At 49.4% G+C, this 14,449-nt stretch overlaps 1 protein-coding gene across 2 annotated transcripts in view; it reads left to right on the forward strand.

Annotated features, from left to right (window-relative positions):
• Window positions 1-5,416: 5,416 nt before the first annotated feature.
• The window catches only part of Fer1l5 (fer-1 like family member 5), a 48,866-nt gene continuing 39,833 nt past the window's right edge, over window positions 5,417-14,449 (forward strand). For both annotated transcript variants that reach the window (XM_004633242.2, XM_023717389.1), the window contains exons 1-8: window positions 5,417-5,501; window positions 9,283-9,335; window positions 10,077-10,168; window positions 10,678-10,786; window positions 11,942-11,996; window positions 12,323-12,435; window positions 13,153-13,281; window positions 14,243-14,305. In XM_004633242.2, the coding sequence (XP_004633299.1) occupies window positions 5,417-5,501; window positions 9,283-9,335; window positions 10,077-10,168; window positions 10,678-10,786; window positions 11,942-11,996; window positions 12,323-12,435; window positions 13,153-13,281; window positions 14,243-14,305 (699 nt within the window). The remainder of the gene's footprint in view (window positions 5,502-9,282; window positions 9,336-10,076; window positions 10,169-10,677; window positions 10,787-11,941; window positions 11,997-12,322; window positions 12,436-13,152; window positions 13,282-14,242; window positions 14,306-14,449) is intronic.

The raw sequence follows: 14,449 nt of genomic DNA on the forward strand, positions 1-14,449 counted from the left end.
AATGTATGCAATGTGTTAATTATTGAAACTGTCCTACCAATTTGGTTTGAAACTGTCTCATTGCTATTTGTTTCTGAATAAAATTATGGAAAAAAAAAGATAGTTCATGTGAAAAACAAAATAGATTCGGGCCCTGTTTTATAAACTGTTTAAGTATGTTCAAAAATCCAGACCATCAAGTTAATGGTGCTGAGTTCTAACTATGAACCCCTCATGCTCTGAGGACAATTATTATAACAACTTGGGCGGTTTAGCTGAATCAATGATTTTATTCCCAGATAAAACCAGTGGGGAATGTAATGGGTCAACTCACATTTATAGTTTTAGACTATAAAAGTAAATCTTGTGTTTTCTATTGTGTAAAAATGTATACTCATCACTGTTCTAAGTTGTTTAGTAACTAGTAGCTGTTTCTTGCTGTTTGCTAGATAAAATTCCTACCTCACTAATTCCTGTAAAGACAGTTAGATTACAGAGATGACTTCAAAAGGAAATTAAGGGGCCGGGGAGATGGCTCAGTGGAATAAGCGCTTCCCTGGCAAGCTCAAGGGGCTGAGTTCAGTCCCCGGTTCCGCCAAAAAAGAAAAAAAAAAAGGAAATTAATTAGGCTTTAACTTCTTGTAACTTTGGGCTATGCAAAGCTGCAAGCAAGTACTCAGGTGCCAGATAACCAGAAACTTAAAAAAGAACACCCCAGGAAATTTAGTTTGGGTGGTGGTCACAATGACCCTAAAAGCATTATTGTGTTCCTGACAATGAATTTGTTTACCAAATGAAATGTGGTTCCAGGTTTTAACCCTCCCCCCGCTTCCTGGGCGGCCACCTTTCAGTCTTCTCCTGCATGAGAGCTGACTCGGGCCCTGAGCTCAGTAATAAACGGCTTTCCAAATTCCAATCTGGCTGATCTGATTCCTATTCTGAGTGACCCATAACAGATCGCTAAGTATAGTGAGACCCTGTACCAAATAAATAAATGATTATTCAAAAAATAAATACTTAAGGACTAGGTATGTAGCTCAGTGGTAGTACTGATGAACTCCTGGGTTCATCCCTAACGCTACAATATGTAAGCGTTGTTTTTGTTGTTGTTGTTGTTTTTTTTTTAATAATGAAGAGCTTTGCTCAGTGTTGTTGGTTGCTACAGAGGGACACGAATCCCTGAGCCCTACCCTAAGAAGTTTAAGATACATGTAGGAAGGCAGTTCAGGTCAGAGCTCAATGGGGACACTAGGAACCCAGCTCCTACACTAACCCCAGGGGGGTCTAGGACCTCACACACAGATGAACTCAGTTTTCTCCAGGCCACACATTACTGTCATAAAATTGTATTCAATTGTAAACATTTTGCCCTTGAGAGAGTTCATGTGAAAAACAAAAGAGTCCCTATACACACAGCTTACATACATGGTTTCTCTTATATAAGAAACCCAAAGTATAGATAAATTGAGGAACAAAATAAAAGATGGACAACAGGAAATGGGGAGAAGGATCCTGTGTGAGTGGGAAAGGGGCCCAGAGATGGAGGAGAGGCAGGGGAGGGAGAAAGAATGAAGTACGAGGTCTGAGCACGAACTCCCCGCAAGAAGGGTGAACTCTATGTACTCCAAACGTGGACTCATAAAAGTTTTTTAAAAACAGATTTCCAGTTCTCTTGAAAAAGTGTAGGTTGACTGCACTTAAGAGGTGTGAGGTCTGAAAAGGGCCTCCCTCTGGCCCATCTGGCTCCATGTTGTAGGCCCCTGTGGCCTTTTGTTTTTGGACACAGGGTCTTGTCTTGTAGTTCAGACTGGCCTTGACTGCACTATGTAGCCCAGGCTTGCCTTGAATTCACAGAGATCCTCCTACCTCAGCCTCCCGAGTGCTGGAACTGCAGACATGAATCACCACACCCAGTCCCTGTGGCCTTTGGCTCATCTTCCACTTCAAATATGCGCATCCAAATGCACCATGTGCACATACACCCACCGGACACCCCCTTGGATGCACCAACCACAACTGGGATAGACAATACAATACAGTGGGGATCAGGGGAAGGATTTCCTAATGACTGTGGAGTGATTCCCGGGGGCTGTCCTGTCAGGGCTCGAGGGAGACAAGTGATTGTGATGCTGACAGAAAAGAGGCATAGAGAATGAGCCAAAGGAAGGGACAGTGCGACCGCACCCTAAGGTTCCCAGAGGAAAACAGAGGGGTGTGGGCAGTGGAAAGAAGCAGGCCCACACTCCTCACATCCTGGTGCTGCACCCAGGGCAGGAGTGTTCATTCATCACAGACCGCGGTGCTTCTGAGCCGCTGCCATGTCACCCCCCAACACACACACACAGCACTCAGGGGTCACTTCAAATTGGTCAGAGCTGCCTATCTCTCATCTGTGCTCTCTCTCCTCCTGGGGGAACCTACAGCTCACACTTTGTTCAGTCACTCTCAAGGTTTCTTAAACTGCTACATGACAGGAACCATGGTAGGTGCTGAGGACACAGTACTTATTTATTTTTTTTCAGAACCAGGAATTGAACTAGGCCCTTGCACTTGCCAGGCAAGCACTTATTCTACTGAGCCATCCCCCTGGCCCAGGACACAGTACTGATACGCGTTCTTCTTTAAAATGCACATAAACAACTGTTTGGTTTATCATGGTGACGCTGAGGTTTAACACTAAGAGAATGCCAAACAGGTTCTAAATGACATAAGCCACGTCATGCAACCTTCTCAGCAGCTTTCCATACCATATGCTGTTACAATTATATTCAGAGAGGTAAAGTTCTTTTCTTTTTGGTCTGGCTCAGGCTGCCTTAAGGGTGGTTCTGGTGAGGCACGTGGAGCTGGGGATCAAACCGTGGTCCCTCGCGCCGGACTGAGTTAGCCCAAGCAGGTGCTTCAAACAACTGAAATAAACCGCAAGCCCCCCAGAGAGGTAAAGTTCTTTTCCCAAGGACACACAGCTTATCGTGTCGACTGGTCAGCGATGGGTTAACTGCCTGACTGATGGACAGCAGCCACAAGAGCTGAGATGAGAGAACTAGGCACCTGGTTTAAACTGAAAAGTAATGCCTTTCCGCTTTACATCTGCTGGCACAGCCAAAAAGCCCAGCCACGACCCGACAGCAGAAACGCAAATGCTGAAAAGTGTTAGCAGGTACGAAGAGAAGTGAAATCCTTTGGAGACCAGCCTCCTGGCAAGTTCCTCAGAAAGTTAAACTTGGCATTAGCAGTATTCGTAACATCCAAAATATAGAAACTGTAAAAAAGCCCATCAACTAAGGAGGGAATAAGCAAAATGGAGTTGTGTTGGTCACTTTCCTGTTGCTGGATACAAGACATCCACAACGTGAAGAGGAGGCTTCATTTGGATCACGGCTTTGGAGGTTCAGTCCATGGAATGCTGCTCCAAGGCAGAAGCCTCAGGGCAGAGCACAGATCTAGTTTGTGGCAGTTGGGAAGTAGAGCAGGTGCACAGTACCACAGAGGAGCTGGCAAAGGACTATACACAGTGCCACCCAGGTACACCCAACCGTGTGCTTTCCCACTCTACTAAGCATTGCTTTTCTTTCTTTTTCTTTTTGGTGGTACTGGGGATTGAACTCAGCACCTCAGGCAAGCACTTATTCTACTGAGCTATCTCCCTGGCCCCTCTACCAAGCATTTCACAATCCAATGAAGTGAACCTATCAGGAAGAACAGTCACAATATTGTATTCATAAAACAGATTTAATCAACCACAAAAAGGAAGATTTTTTTTTTTTGGTGGAACCAGGGATTGAACTCAGACCCCCGCACTTGCCAGGCAAGCGCTTATTCTACTGAGCCATCTCCCCAGCCTGGAAGAAAGTATTTATATGTGCTACAATATGCATGAACTTTGAAAACATTACACTAAGTCTGATATGAACTTTGCCCAGGTTTCCCTTGGGAATAGTCCATGTTTTTCTTATTGAATTATAAGAGCTCCTTCTATAAAAGCAAATAACCTTTTAGATATTAACTATGTTGTAATTTTTTTCCTACTTTGACATTCATTTTTCAACTTTAAGGTGCGTCTTCTATATAGGAATATTAAATTTCATCTAGGCAAATAGGGCAGCCTTTTCCTCTCTGTGGTCTGTTGTGCTATGCTTAGCTTGAAAAATCTTAGCAAGCTGGTGCATGGTGGCACGGGCCTATAATTCCAGAACTCTGGGAGGCTGAGGCAGGAGAATCACAAGATGGAGCCCAACCTGGGCAACTGAGAAATTTAGTAAGAACCTGTCTCAAAATAAAAGGGCTGGGATGAATTTCAGAAGAGAAGAAGGAAGGAAGGAAGGAAGGAAGGAAGGAAGGAAGCAAGCAAGGAAGGAAGGAAAGGAGGGAGGGAGGGAAAGAGGGATAGTTGCAGGATAGTTGCCTAGTACTCACATGTTCAGCTCTTAGTCTTTGAACTTTTTGTACCTTTCGTACCTTTTGGACTACACAGTAAGCTTACTGCTAATTAGATTGTCAACACACACTTTAAAAATATTAACTTTCAAGCTGGGCATGGTACTGCATGCCTATAATCCCGGTACTCAAGAGGCTGAGGCAGGAGGATCACAAGTTCAAGTCTAGCCTGGGCTACAAAGTGAGCTCAAGACCAGCCTTGACTACATAGCAAGCTCTGTCTCCAACAACAACAACAACAAGCTTTATTAAATAAAGACTCATATTTAAACTTAAGTATCCTTGGCTGGGGAGATGGCTCAGAAGTCTAAGTGCCTGCCCGGCAAGCACAAAGACCCAAGTTCGATCCCCAGTACCGCATGTTGTGCTGGTGCTGGGAACCTTGAGAGCACCGTGCCAGCCCCAAAGTGGGCGTGGTGGAGCACACCTGTAATCCTAGCGATGGGAAAGCTGAGGCAGGAGGATCACTATGAGTTAGAACTGCATAGTGAGACGCTACACAAATAAATAAAATTTAAACAAATACATAAACTTAAGTGTCCTTCAGAAAAAAAGGAAACCTAAATGTTTTGCTTCCCCATTAGAAAGGACTTTCTCTGAGAACTCAGTGAAATCGTTCTTGATTCCCTATACCTTTTCTCTCAAGGCCTTTCTTCTGTTTCTTCATCTAAATCGCATGACTTTGACAATGATTCACTCTGGACGACTCACTGTGTGAAGAAAAAGAGAAAAAGCAGTATCAAAAGGACAGCAAGGATGGGAAAGAGAAGAGAAAGGAAACACCGAAGCAGCCCCACCACGGCATTTCTGCCACCTCTGGCCACTGCCTCTCTACCCACGCTCCCTGGTCCTCGCTCCTGTCTAGGCTGAGATTGGGCTCCAGAACCAAGAGAACCAGCCGGCTCTGTGACATGCCAGCGTTGCTAGGGAGAAGCCTGGGACCAGAGTTCCAAGAAGGAAGCCACAGAGCTGCAGAGAGAAGGAGAGGAGCAGACGGGGCACCATGCTGCGGTTGGTCGTGGAATCGGCCAAGATCGAGCCGCCCCTAAGTCCCCCCCCCAGACCCTGCCTGACTGTCTACTTCAGAGGTGAGAGCCGGGCTCCAACGGGGCAGAGAGCCCTGAGGGATAACGTGCCTAGGAGAAGAGCTGGGTTTATTGGTGTCCTACCGGGGAAAAGATGGCAGTTGACACAGTGATGAGGTGGATACTGTCCAGCTCCCTCATGACTTGTCCTCTAAGGTTCAGGACCTTAGCTCAGTGGAGGACACTCATGTGGCACATGTGGGGCCCTCAATCTGATCCCCAGCACCACCAGAAGAATCTATAATTTAAACAAACAAAAATCTATCACTTTAAACAAATTAATTAATGAATGAATTAATTGGTACAGGGTCTCAGTACACAGCTCAGACTCCTAGTGATCCTCCTGTTTCAGCCTCCCCAGTGCTGGGATCACAGGGTGCACCACCACGCCCAGTTTCAGCGGCTGGCACAGCACAGGGCCAGCACCGCATGTGGTACCGGAATCCAACTCGGGTCCTTGCACGTGCCAGGCTGGTGCTCAGACCGCCGAGCTATCTCCCCAGCCCTGACTCTACCATTTTTATTGCTATGATTTCTTTTCTTCTCACTTTATTTTTCTAGGAAATGGTGGTAGGGAAAGAGGAGGGGTAACATCTGTTAACTTTCCTCCATGAACTAGGGCTGTGTCATAATCAGGTTTGAAGGGAGAAAGGTTCTTCTGGTTGTGGTGGTGCACACCTGTAATCCCCGCACTTGCACTCCAGGGGCTGAGGCAGGACGGTCACTGTGAATTGAAGGCCAACTTGGGCTATACAGTGAGTTCAACGCCTGCCTGAACTACACAGTAAGACCTTGTCTCAAACAAAGAGAGAGACAGAGACAGAGACAGAGATGGAGAGAGACAGAGATAGACAGAGGCAGAGAGAGATACACACACAGAGAAAAAGGGGCAGGGACAGGGACGAAGGCAGAGGCAGACAGAAAGGCCTCTGCTTTATAGGACTGATAGGAAGATTTAAAAGGATAACCAGTGGGACATGGTGGTACAGATAGGCCTGCACCACCTGAGAGGCTAAGACAGGACGATCACACGTGTTTTCAAGCCCAGTTTAGGTAATTTATGGATCAGTGAGACTCTAGGCTCTGTCTTAAAATAAAAAATGAAACATAGGCAGGGAGACAGTTCAGTGTCATAAGTGCCTGCCTGGCAAGTGTAAGGACCCAAGTTCAATCCCTGGTACTGTAATAAATAAGTAAATAAAACATAGTTTAGAGCCACATCCTGAGTTTAATCCCTAATATGACAAAAAGACAGACAGACAGAAAAAAGATAACACAGGGACAGCCCTCACAACAGCAGCTACTAGTAACTTCTCAATTTTTTTTTTTTTTTTGTATTTAGTACAGGGTCTACAGGGTCTCACTATATAGATCGGACACATAGTGATCTGCCTGTGTTCAGCCTCCCAAGAGCTGGGATTACAGGCGCACGCCACCACGCCCAGTCTCAATGGCTGCCTCAGCATGCCCCAGGGGATGGGGCTGGCACGGCACATGGGGATCCAACCCTGGCCTCTGCGTCTGCCTAAGCAGGCGCGTTAGTCCGCTGAGCTATTTGGTTGGCCCTCACTGATATTACTTGCTTTTGAGTGAGCCTTTTTTGGGGGGAGGGGACTGGGTCTTAGGTATAGTTCAGGCTGGTCTGGAGCTCACCCTGTAGCGTAGGCTGGCTTTGAACTCACAGCGATCCTCCTGCCTCAGCTCTAGGCATACACCATGCTTTACAATGGGCAAAGCCTTCTCATTAATATAATGATGTTTGCTCCTCCATTAGGGCAATTCTGTGAGGTAACTGTGGTAAAGCTTATTACTTCTATTTATTTTAGATAAAGAAAAAGAAATCTGGGGCTGGGGAAGATAGCTCAGAGGCATAAGCACCTCCCTGGCAAGCACAAGGTCCTGAGTTTGATCCCCAGCCCTGGATACCATGCTGGCCCCAAATCCCAGGGCAGGCGCACTGTGTCAGCTCCAGAACTGGGCATGGTGGTGCAAGCCTATAATCCCAGCACTTGGGAGGCTGAGACAGGAGAATCACTGCAAGTTTGAGGAGAGCATGGGCTACAAAGTGGGTTCAAGCCAGCCTGTCTCAAAAAAAAAAAAAAAAAAAAAATCAAAGTATTCTCAGGAAAGTTGTAGTCTGTATTGAATAAATGAAGGCTTTTCCTTGTCATCATTCCCTAAGTAGTACAGTATAGTAATTATGTACATAGCATGTATATTATTTTTTTGCGTGAGGTCTTGTAAGTCAGCTAATATGATTTATGGTATATGGGAGGAATGTGTGTAGGCTGGAATGATATGTAAATGATATACAAATACTGAGGCTGGGGGGATGGCTCAGTAGAATAAGCGCTTCCCTGGCAAGCTCAAGGGCCTGAGTTCAATCCCTGGTTCCACAAAAAAAAAAAAAAAAAGATATACAAATACCATACCATTTTATATAAAGGTCTTTCTAAAAAATCTTATTTATTTATTTGGTGCACGTTCTTGCTACACAGCTCAGACTTGTAGTGATCCTCCTGTCTCAGCCTCCCCAACGATGGGATTATAGGCATGCGCCACCACACCTGGTTTTGGTGACCGGCTCAGCGCAGGGCCAGCATGGCATGCAGTACTGGGGACTGAATCCAGGTCCTTGCACTTGCCAGGCAGGCGCTTAGATTGCTGAACTATCCCCCCAGCCCTATATAAGGTCTTGAGCATGTGTGGGTCTTGGTATCTACTGGGGAGGGAGATCCTGGAACTCATCCCTCAAGGTCACAGAGGGATGAGTCCAGCTCCTCAAAGAGAATGAAATGCCCTTCATTTTTTCCCCTGGTCTGTAAAACTATGACAGTGCCAAGAAAGGGAACATTTAGGACTCTGAGCTCACAGGGTGACGTCCACTTATGTCCCTAGTCTGCAGGTTTATAGGCTGAGGGAGCTTAGTCAGACAAGAGACCAGCAGCTCTTCGCCCCAACCCAAGCAATTCTCACCTCCGCACCACCATCTTTCTTTCTCCTCCTCTGAGAAATATTCCTTACAAAAATGTCTACATGCTGGCTGTAGTGGCCATGCTTGTGATCCCAGCACTCAGGGGGCTGAGCCAGGAAGATTGCTGCAAGTTTGAGGCTGGTACGGGTGACACAGTGACACAAGGCCCATCTGCACTACAAAGTGAGACATTGCCTAAAAAAAATATTTTGCAGGAGTGTAGCCTGTCTTCTGTTAAACATATTGCTGAAAAAGAGAGATTTTAGTTGTTAGTTTTATATCGATTATTGGATGTTTTGGGAGTACAGTGGAGTTTGCTCTAGTTACAAATAAGTCTTAAATCTCAAGATTTTAACAATGAACATTTACCTCTTGTTCATACTCAGTCCTATGTGGGCAGTGCTAGTCAGGGACAGCTCCAGCCTGGCTTCTCTACAGCAGTGTGGGGGCGAGGCACTGCCCCTTGTGGCTGTGAAGTCACTCTACTGCCACCAGGTCAGGAGGGTGCCTGTGGAGAGGAGGGAAGGAGAATGAATACCTGGGTGGAGAGTTCAGGATTGGGACCTGCAGTCCAGAGGCCATTCCTATGCCCCATCAGCCAGGGTAAGTCAAATGGCCTCACCTGTTGCGAGATGCTGGGAAGAAAATGAAACGAAAATGCTACATTGTCTGCCACACAGGGTGATGAAAAGTGAGAAACTGTGAAGCTCTCAAAGAAAGAAACAGTCAGTGCCACATCACAGCTGTCGATGGGCCTACTTCTGTTGGCCCCTTCCAGCAGACACTGAAACACCCTTGGTGTCTTTGCAGATATCAAGAAGAGAACACGTGTTGTGGAAGGGAATGACCCCACGTGGAACGAGGTAGACCACCAGGGCAAGCCATGAAGAGGAATCAACAACCTCGGCAGCCTTGAAGCCTCCGGGCATGGTGGCATATGCCAGGATTCCCAGCCCCTGTAGAAAGGGCTGGACTGAGTCTCAGTATGGAGGCCCTGTGTTCAACCCCTAGTGCCCAAACCAAACCCAAAACAAAAAAAACCAAACAATAACAGCAACAAAATACAAACCAGTGAGGTGCAGAGGTGGGGTCCAGGCAGGTGCTGAGACATCTAGGAAGCGGCAGGGTATCCCCAAGCTTTGCTCAAGGCTGAAGCATCTGATGTTTGGCGTAGCCTCTGATCTGATAAGGCTGCAAAAAACACACCTGCGGACAGCTGCTCTCAGTCCATCTCCCCCACTAGTGGGGATGGACCATGGTGTGCTTCATCAACTAATCCAGCCAGGCCCTCCTGATGCATCTCGAGGCCTAAAGTAGAGAAGAGCCTCTCAGAGAGTGGCCTCTCTTCCATCCCCATCTGTCCCGACCCCTGCTCCCTTAGCTACTAATGCGTTTTGTGCCCAGTTCAAGCCGCTGGGACCCAGGTGGGACGCTCCACACTTCGGGCAAGGCCAGCTTCTTAGGAAAATAGACCCGGGGGAAGCTCCTGCGCTTTCGAGAAATGCAGTGCCAGCTCCCCCCTCCCCGCCCGTTTTCCCTCATCTCCTGGTAGAGCGGCCTTTTCAGGCCAGGGGAAAGCAGCTGACCTCTTGACGCCCCCACAGACTCTCATCTGGCACCTCTGGAGCCGCCCCCTGGAAAATGACTCCTTCCTGCAAGTCATCCTTCGGGACATGGGCTCAAAAAAGAAAGAAAGGTGCGGTACAGCGGGGAGGATCTTCACTGAAGATGATGTAGCTCTTTCCTCAACCCCGTATTTCATGCTGAGGCAGGGGTCCAGAGCCCACTCCAGCCACTGAGGGAAAAAGTGGGGGTGCGGGCAGGTAGTGGAAGCAAATCAGCCAGGACTAGGAACTTTGGGTCCCAACCACAGATCCCAAATCTCTGTTTCTCTCCGTTGAACCCTGGTTTCCCATCATGGCACCACTCTGGGGCCCAACAGGCTAAACGCCCGTGGACGGCGACCGTGTAGCACGCTGGGACAAAGTTCCCAAGAGAGAGAATCTGATTGGACCAGCGGTAGTCAGGTGTCTACCGCTGGTCCAATCAACTGTTACCTATTTTTTTTAGACTCCAGGGCCCTGCGCCCTCTGGTGGATTCATCACCTCATTGGGGTTTCTCAGCGTCTAGGTGAAAATCCACGTTAGCTAATGCAACGCCAAGGACAGAGGTGGGCACCTCACACCTGCTCCTCTCCTCCCCAGGTTCATTGGCCTGGCCACAGTCCTGCTGAAGCCATTGGTGAAAAGGCCCAGGGAGGTCCTTCTTGTGAAGGAGCTGAATCTGCTCAACCATTCCATGATGCCCACAGATGTGAGTCAGGCCCAGACGGGCAGGTGGCGAAATGACAGCAGCTGGTGGAGCTCAGCTTCTCTGGCTTCTGGCCCCGGGGTCCCCTTCCCCTGACTCTTCAATCCTGCCCTCCGCCTGCTGAGAGGGGTAACTAACCTTCCTGGGCACCCAGCGCTGTACCAGGCACAAAATTGAGTTTTGCTACTTGGCAAGTGTAAACTCAGGTCCTGAGTTTGCTTCCCAGTACCTACAAAAAAAAAAAAAAAAAAAAAAAAAAGGAGTTTTGGCAGAGACTCAACAGCAGGCATGATTGGAAAAACATGGGAGGGGATAACGGAAAGGCAGTGACCCCTGGCTGGAAGCTGTTGGCTTGCGGGAGCAAGGATAAGGTAACTAGAAGCCCAGCATCCCATGTGTTTGGTTCGGAGTGTAGGACTGGCTTTCTCTGGTTGATCCTAAGTTGGTAGAGGGTACAAAAATTAGGGCAGCTGTCAGCTTGTTAATTATTTGTCAAGCCCTGGCTATTTGGGGCCAATGGGTATTGTTCGGCTTCCTGAATTGTGAGACACAGCTGTCTGACTTCCTACAAGTCTTCCTGGACTCATTACTACAGCAAAAGCCCTGAGTTCCTGGCTGGTGACTGCAGATTATGGTCAGAGCCCTATTCCCATCTGTGTCCCAGACACATCCAGTTGTATACGTCAACCACAGAAGGGCATGCATTTTCCTAATGGGCAGGAGGAGGTGAACCCCAGCAGGACATCAAGGGCACAGAGAAGGGACAGGTTCGAGGAGGGTGGGCTCCCTGCCCTTCTGGCACATGGCAGAGAGTGTAGGGGAAGGGGCAGGGCTGAGGCTGTGCTGGTCAGGGACCAGAGGGGAAGAGCCTGTGGTCTCTGCTGCTAAGCACACCCAGTCCTGGGCTGGTCCCTCATCACCCTCTTGCATCCTTTGCCATTGCCACCACTACATGGTCCCTCTGTTGTCCAGTCTTCTCACTGTAATCCATTGTTCTGTTCAGTTCATGTGCCCATGGTGTGGCCCTGTCCCATGCCAGCATTACTATTCCCAGGAGGACTGGGAGCCAACCTAGCCAGCCTGGAGCAGGAGTAGGTGCTGTAATTTAGGCAAGGGTTACAGTGCCTGGCTTACAACTCCTCTGCCTTTGCTTCGCAGTGCACTGTCACCCTCCAAGTGGCCCATGTGATCCACCGGGACACTGAGAAAACAGGTATGTCCTTCCCAGGCCTCACTCCTGCCTTTCTTCAAGCAGGGCTGGACAGGCTTTTGAGTACCTTTCAGGTCCAGCCCTAGAGGTCAGTGGGAGGACTGGAACCAGGTTAAGGTGCCCAGAGGCCTCCTGTGTTGAGTCAGGTCTATGGCTCCATGGTAACGGGGATGGATGGCCCCCTGGGAGTGTCCTGGGAGGACGTGTGCCTCCTCACGTCTCCTAGCTATGGCTTTGTCAGGAACTGCTCACTGGGGACAGAGGATAAAATGGGGGATCCTCCACACCTGTCAACCTTCAGCCTTGGAGCCCAGCCTGTGTTTCTCTAGGCAGAGCAGACCCCCTGGGAATGATCACAAGGGAGGCGACCCAGCAGAAGCTCCTGGTCCCCGGCTCTGAAGGGATGTATAGGGCTCTGTCCTCCAAGCCTCAGCACTTTCAGGTGAGGATCATGCAGGCTGAGGGCCCGCGTGGTCCACCTGGTGCTTTGTGGCCTTCTGGGGCACTCCTCTCCCACCTGAGGTTGGAGCTCCAGACTCAGCTTCAGATCCTTGGATTTTCACTGAGCCCCCAGCTCCTCCCAGGGCCATTCTGAACAGCTTCTGCTGTGGCTAAGGCCAGCTCAGGGGAGGAACAGGGAGGGGCTGTGGGGGACCAGTAGGCTCTGGTTGGTGCTGGGGAGCAGCACAGACCTACCTGTCCCAAGCCTTGGGATTGCTGACAAAACAAGGTGAGGCACATGCAAGGTCAAAGTCACTGGGCAAGAAGGCTGAGAATGTGGGCGAACCATGGGAAGTTCATCTCAAGCCTCACCGATTTCCGTCTGCTCTGAAACTGGGGCCTCACATTGGTGCCACATTTCATCAGCTCCCCAGCTTGCCAGGGCCAGGACGTCAGCATCGGCCCATGGTCACCCCCACTCCTGCATTGACATTCCCTGCCCCAAAGCCACTCTGTCACTCTCAGGACCACCTCTCCAGATAACCTGGTCCTGAACTTACAGCCAGCAACTCTCTTAGTACCTAGATCTCTCTGAGATATCTACCTGCCCAGTCATGCACTTGCTTAGAAAGCCCCAGCGTCCTGGGACAAACCTTGCTCCTCGAGAGCCCAGGCCTACATCTCCAGGAAGCCTGGTCCCACATGCTCCCCTCTGTAGGTCCGGGTGAAGGTGTTTGAAGCTCGACAACTCATGGGCAACAACATCCACCCCCTGGTGAAAGTGACCATCGCAGGCCAGCAGCACCACACACGGATCAAGATGGGAAACAATCCTTTTTTCAATGAGGTGGGCTGAGTGGGGCAGGTTAGGCAGATGGGCCAGCCAGTGGGTGGGCACCCCTACAGGCAGTGGGCATGCTTGTTTCCTGATGAGGGTGTACACAAGTGCTTGTCCTCCAGGCATTAACTGGGCACCTGCTGAAGGCCAAGCACTGTGCTCGGCCCTGGGGTACAGTAGGGGATAATCCGGAGCCCTGCGTTGAGGAGCTGGGGTCTTTGGGGGCACAGCACTCAAACCTGCAAACATTGCCAGGGTGGCAGCCTGGGCTGAGAGAGCTCTGGGGCAGTGTCAATGTGGCCTTGAAAAGTGGGCCCAGCCACACATGTCTGGCCCCTGCTGGAGCCCCAGACTGTAGCATCGTACATGCCTCTGCATAAATGCTTGTTCGGGTAGCTTCGGAGAGAAGACAAAACACTATGGGATGAGCGAGGAGTCAGTCAGTAACAAGGCTAGGACCTAGAGAGAGAACTCAGAAAACTTCTACTGGGGAAAGATGGACAGGATGGAGGAAGATGAGTCAGGCAAAGGGAACTATGTTTGCAAAAGGCGGAAGCAAGGAGTAGCTCAGTTTGTTGGCAGAACTGGAGATAAGGGTGAGCCTATAGTATGGGTTGATGTCTCATCACAGATGGCGCTCAAGCTGTGGAGGGTCTAAGCAGTGAGAGGAGAAAGGGGTTCTGGCTCCTGCAGGAGGGTGGGGTGGACTTGGGGAAATGGAGGAGAAGACAGGCTCGAATCACCATCCTGGAGCAGCCAGCTGGACCTTGAGCTGCTATCTGTTCCACGGAGCCCCTACCCTGCCTGTCACCTGGGAACCCACCAGTAACCCAGGCCCCTTCTGCTGGCGGGGGGAGGGTGTCTTCAAGAGGTGGTGGAGCTGGCCTGGTTGGGGAAGTAAGGTACTCTGAGGCGTTGGCCTTGGTGGAGGAAGAACCACATCTGCTAGCCCTTCTTCTCTGTGCTGTAGATCTTCTTCCAGAACTTCAACGAGGTGCCTGCAAAGTTCTTTGACGAGATCATCTTAGTCCAGGTGAGGAGGCAAACTTGGCCCCAGCAAAATGGGCCCAACGTTCTTGTCCCTTCTCAATCCTGGGAAGCCTGTCAGCCCCAGCCCCTGCCCTCGGAGCCAGAGTCCCTTGAGGGGCAGTGTCTCTGGCCCATTCCTCACCCTGTC

Source organism: Octodon degus, unplaced genomic scaffold (assembly GCF_000260255.1).
Source record: "Octodon degus isolate 3935 unplaced genomic scaffold, OctDeg1.0 scaffold00052, whole genome shotgun sequence".
Taxonomy (NCBI): Eukaryota; Metazoa; Chordata; class Mammalia; order Rodentia; family Octodontidae; genus Octodon; species Octodon degus.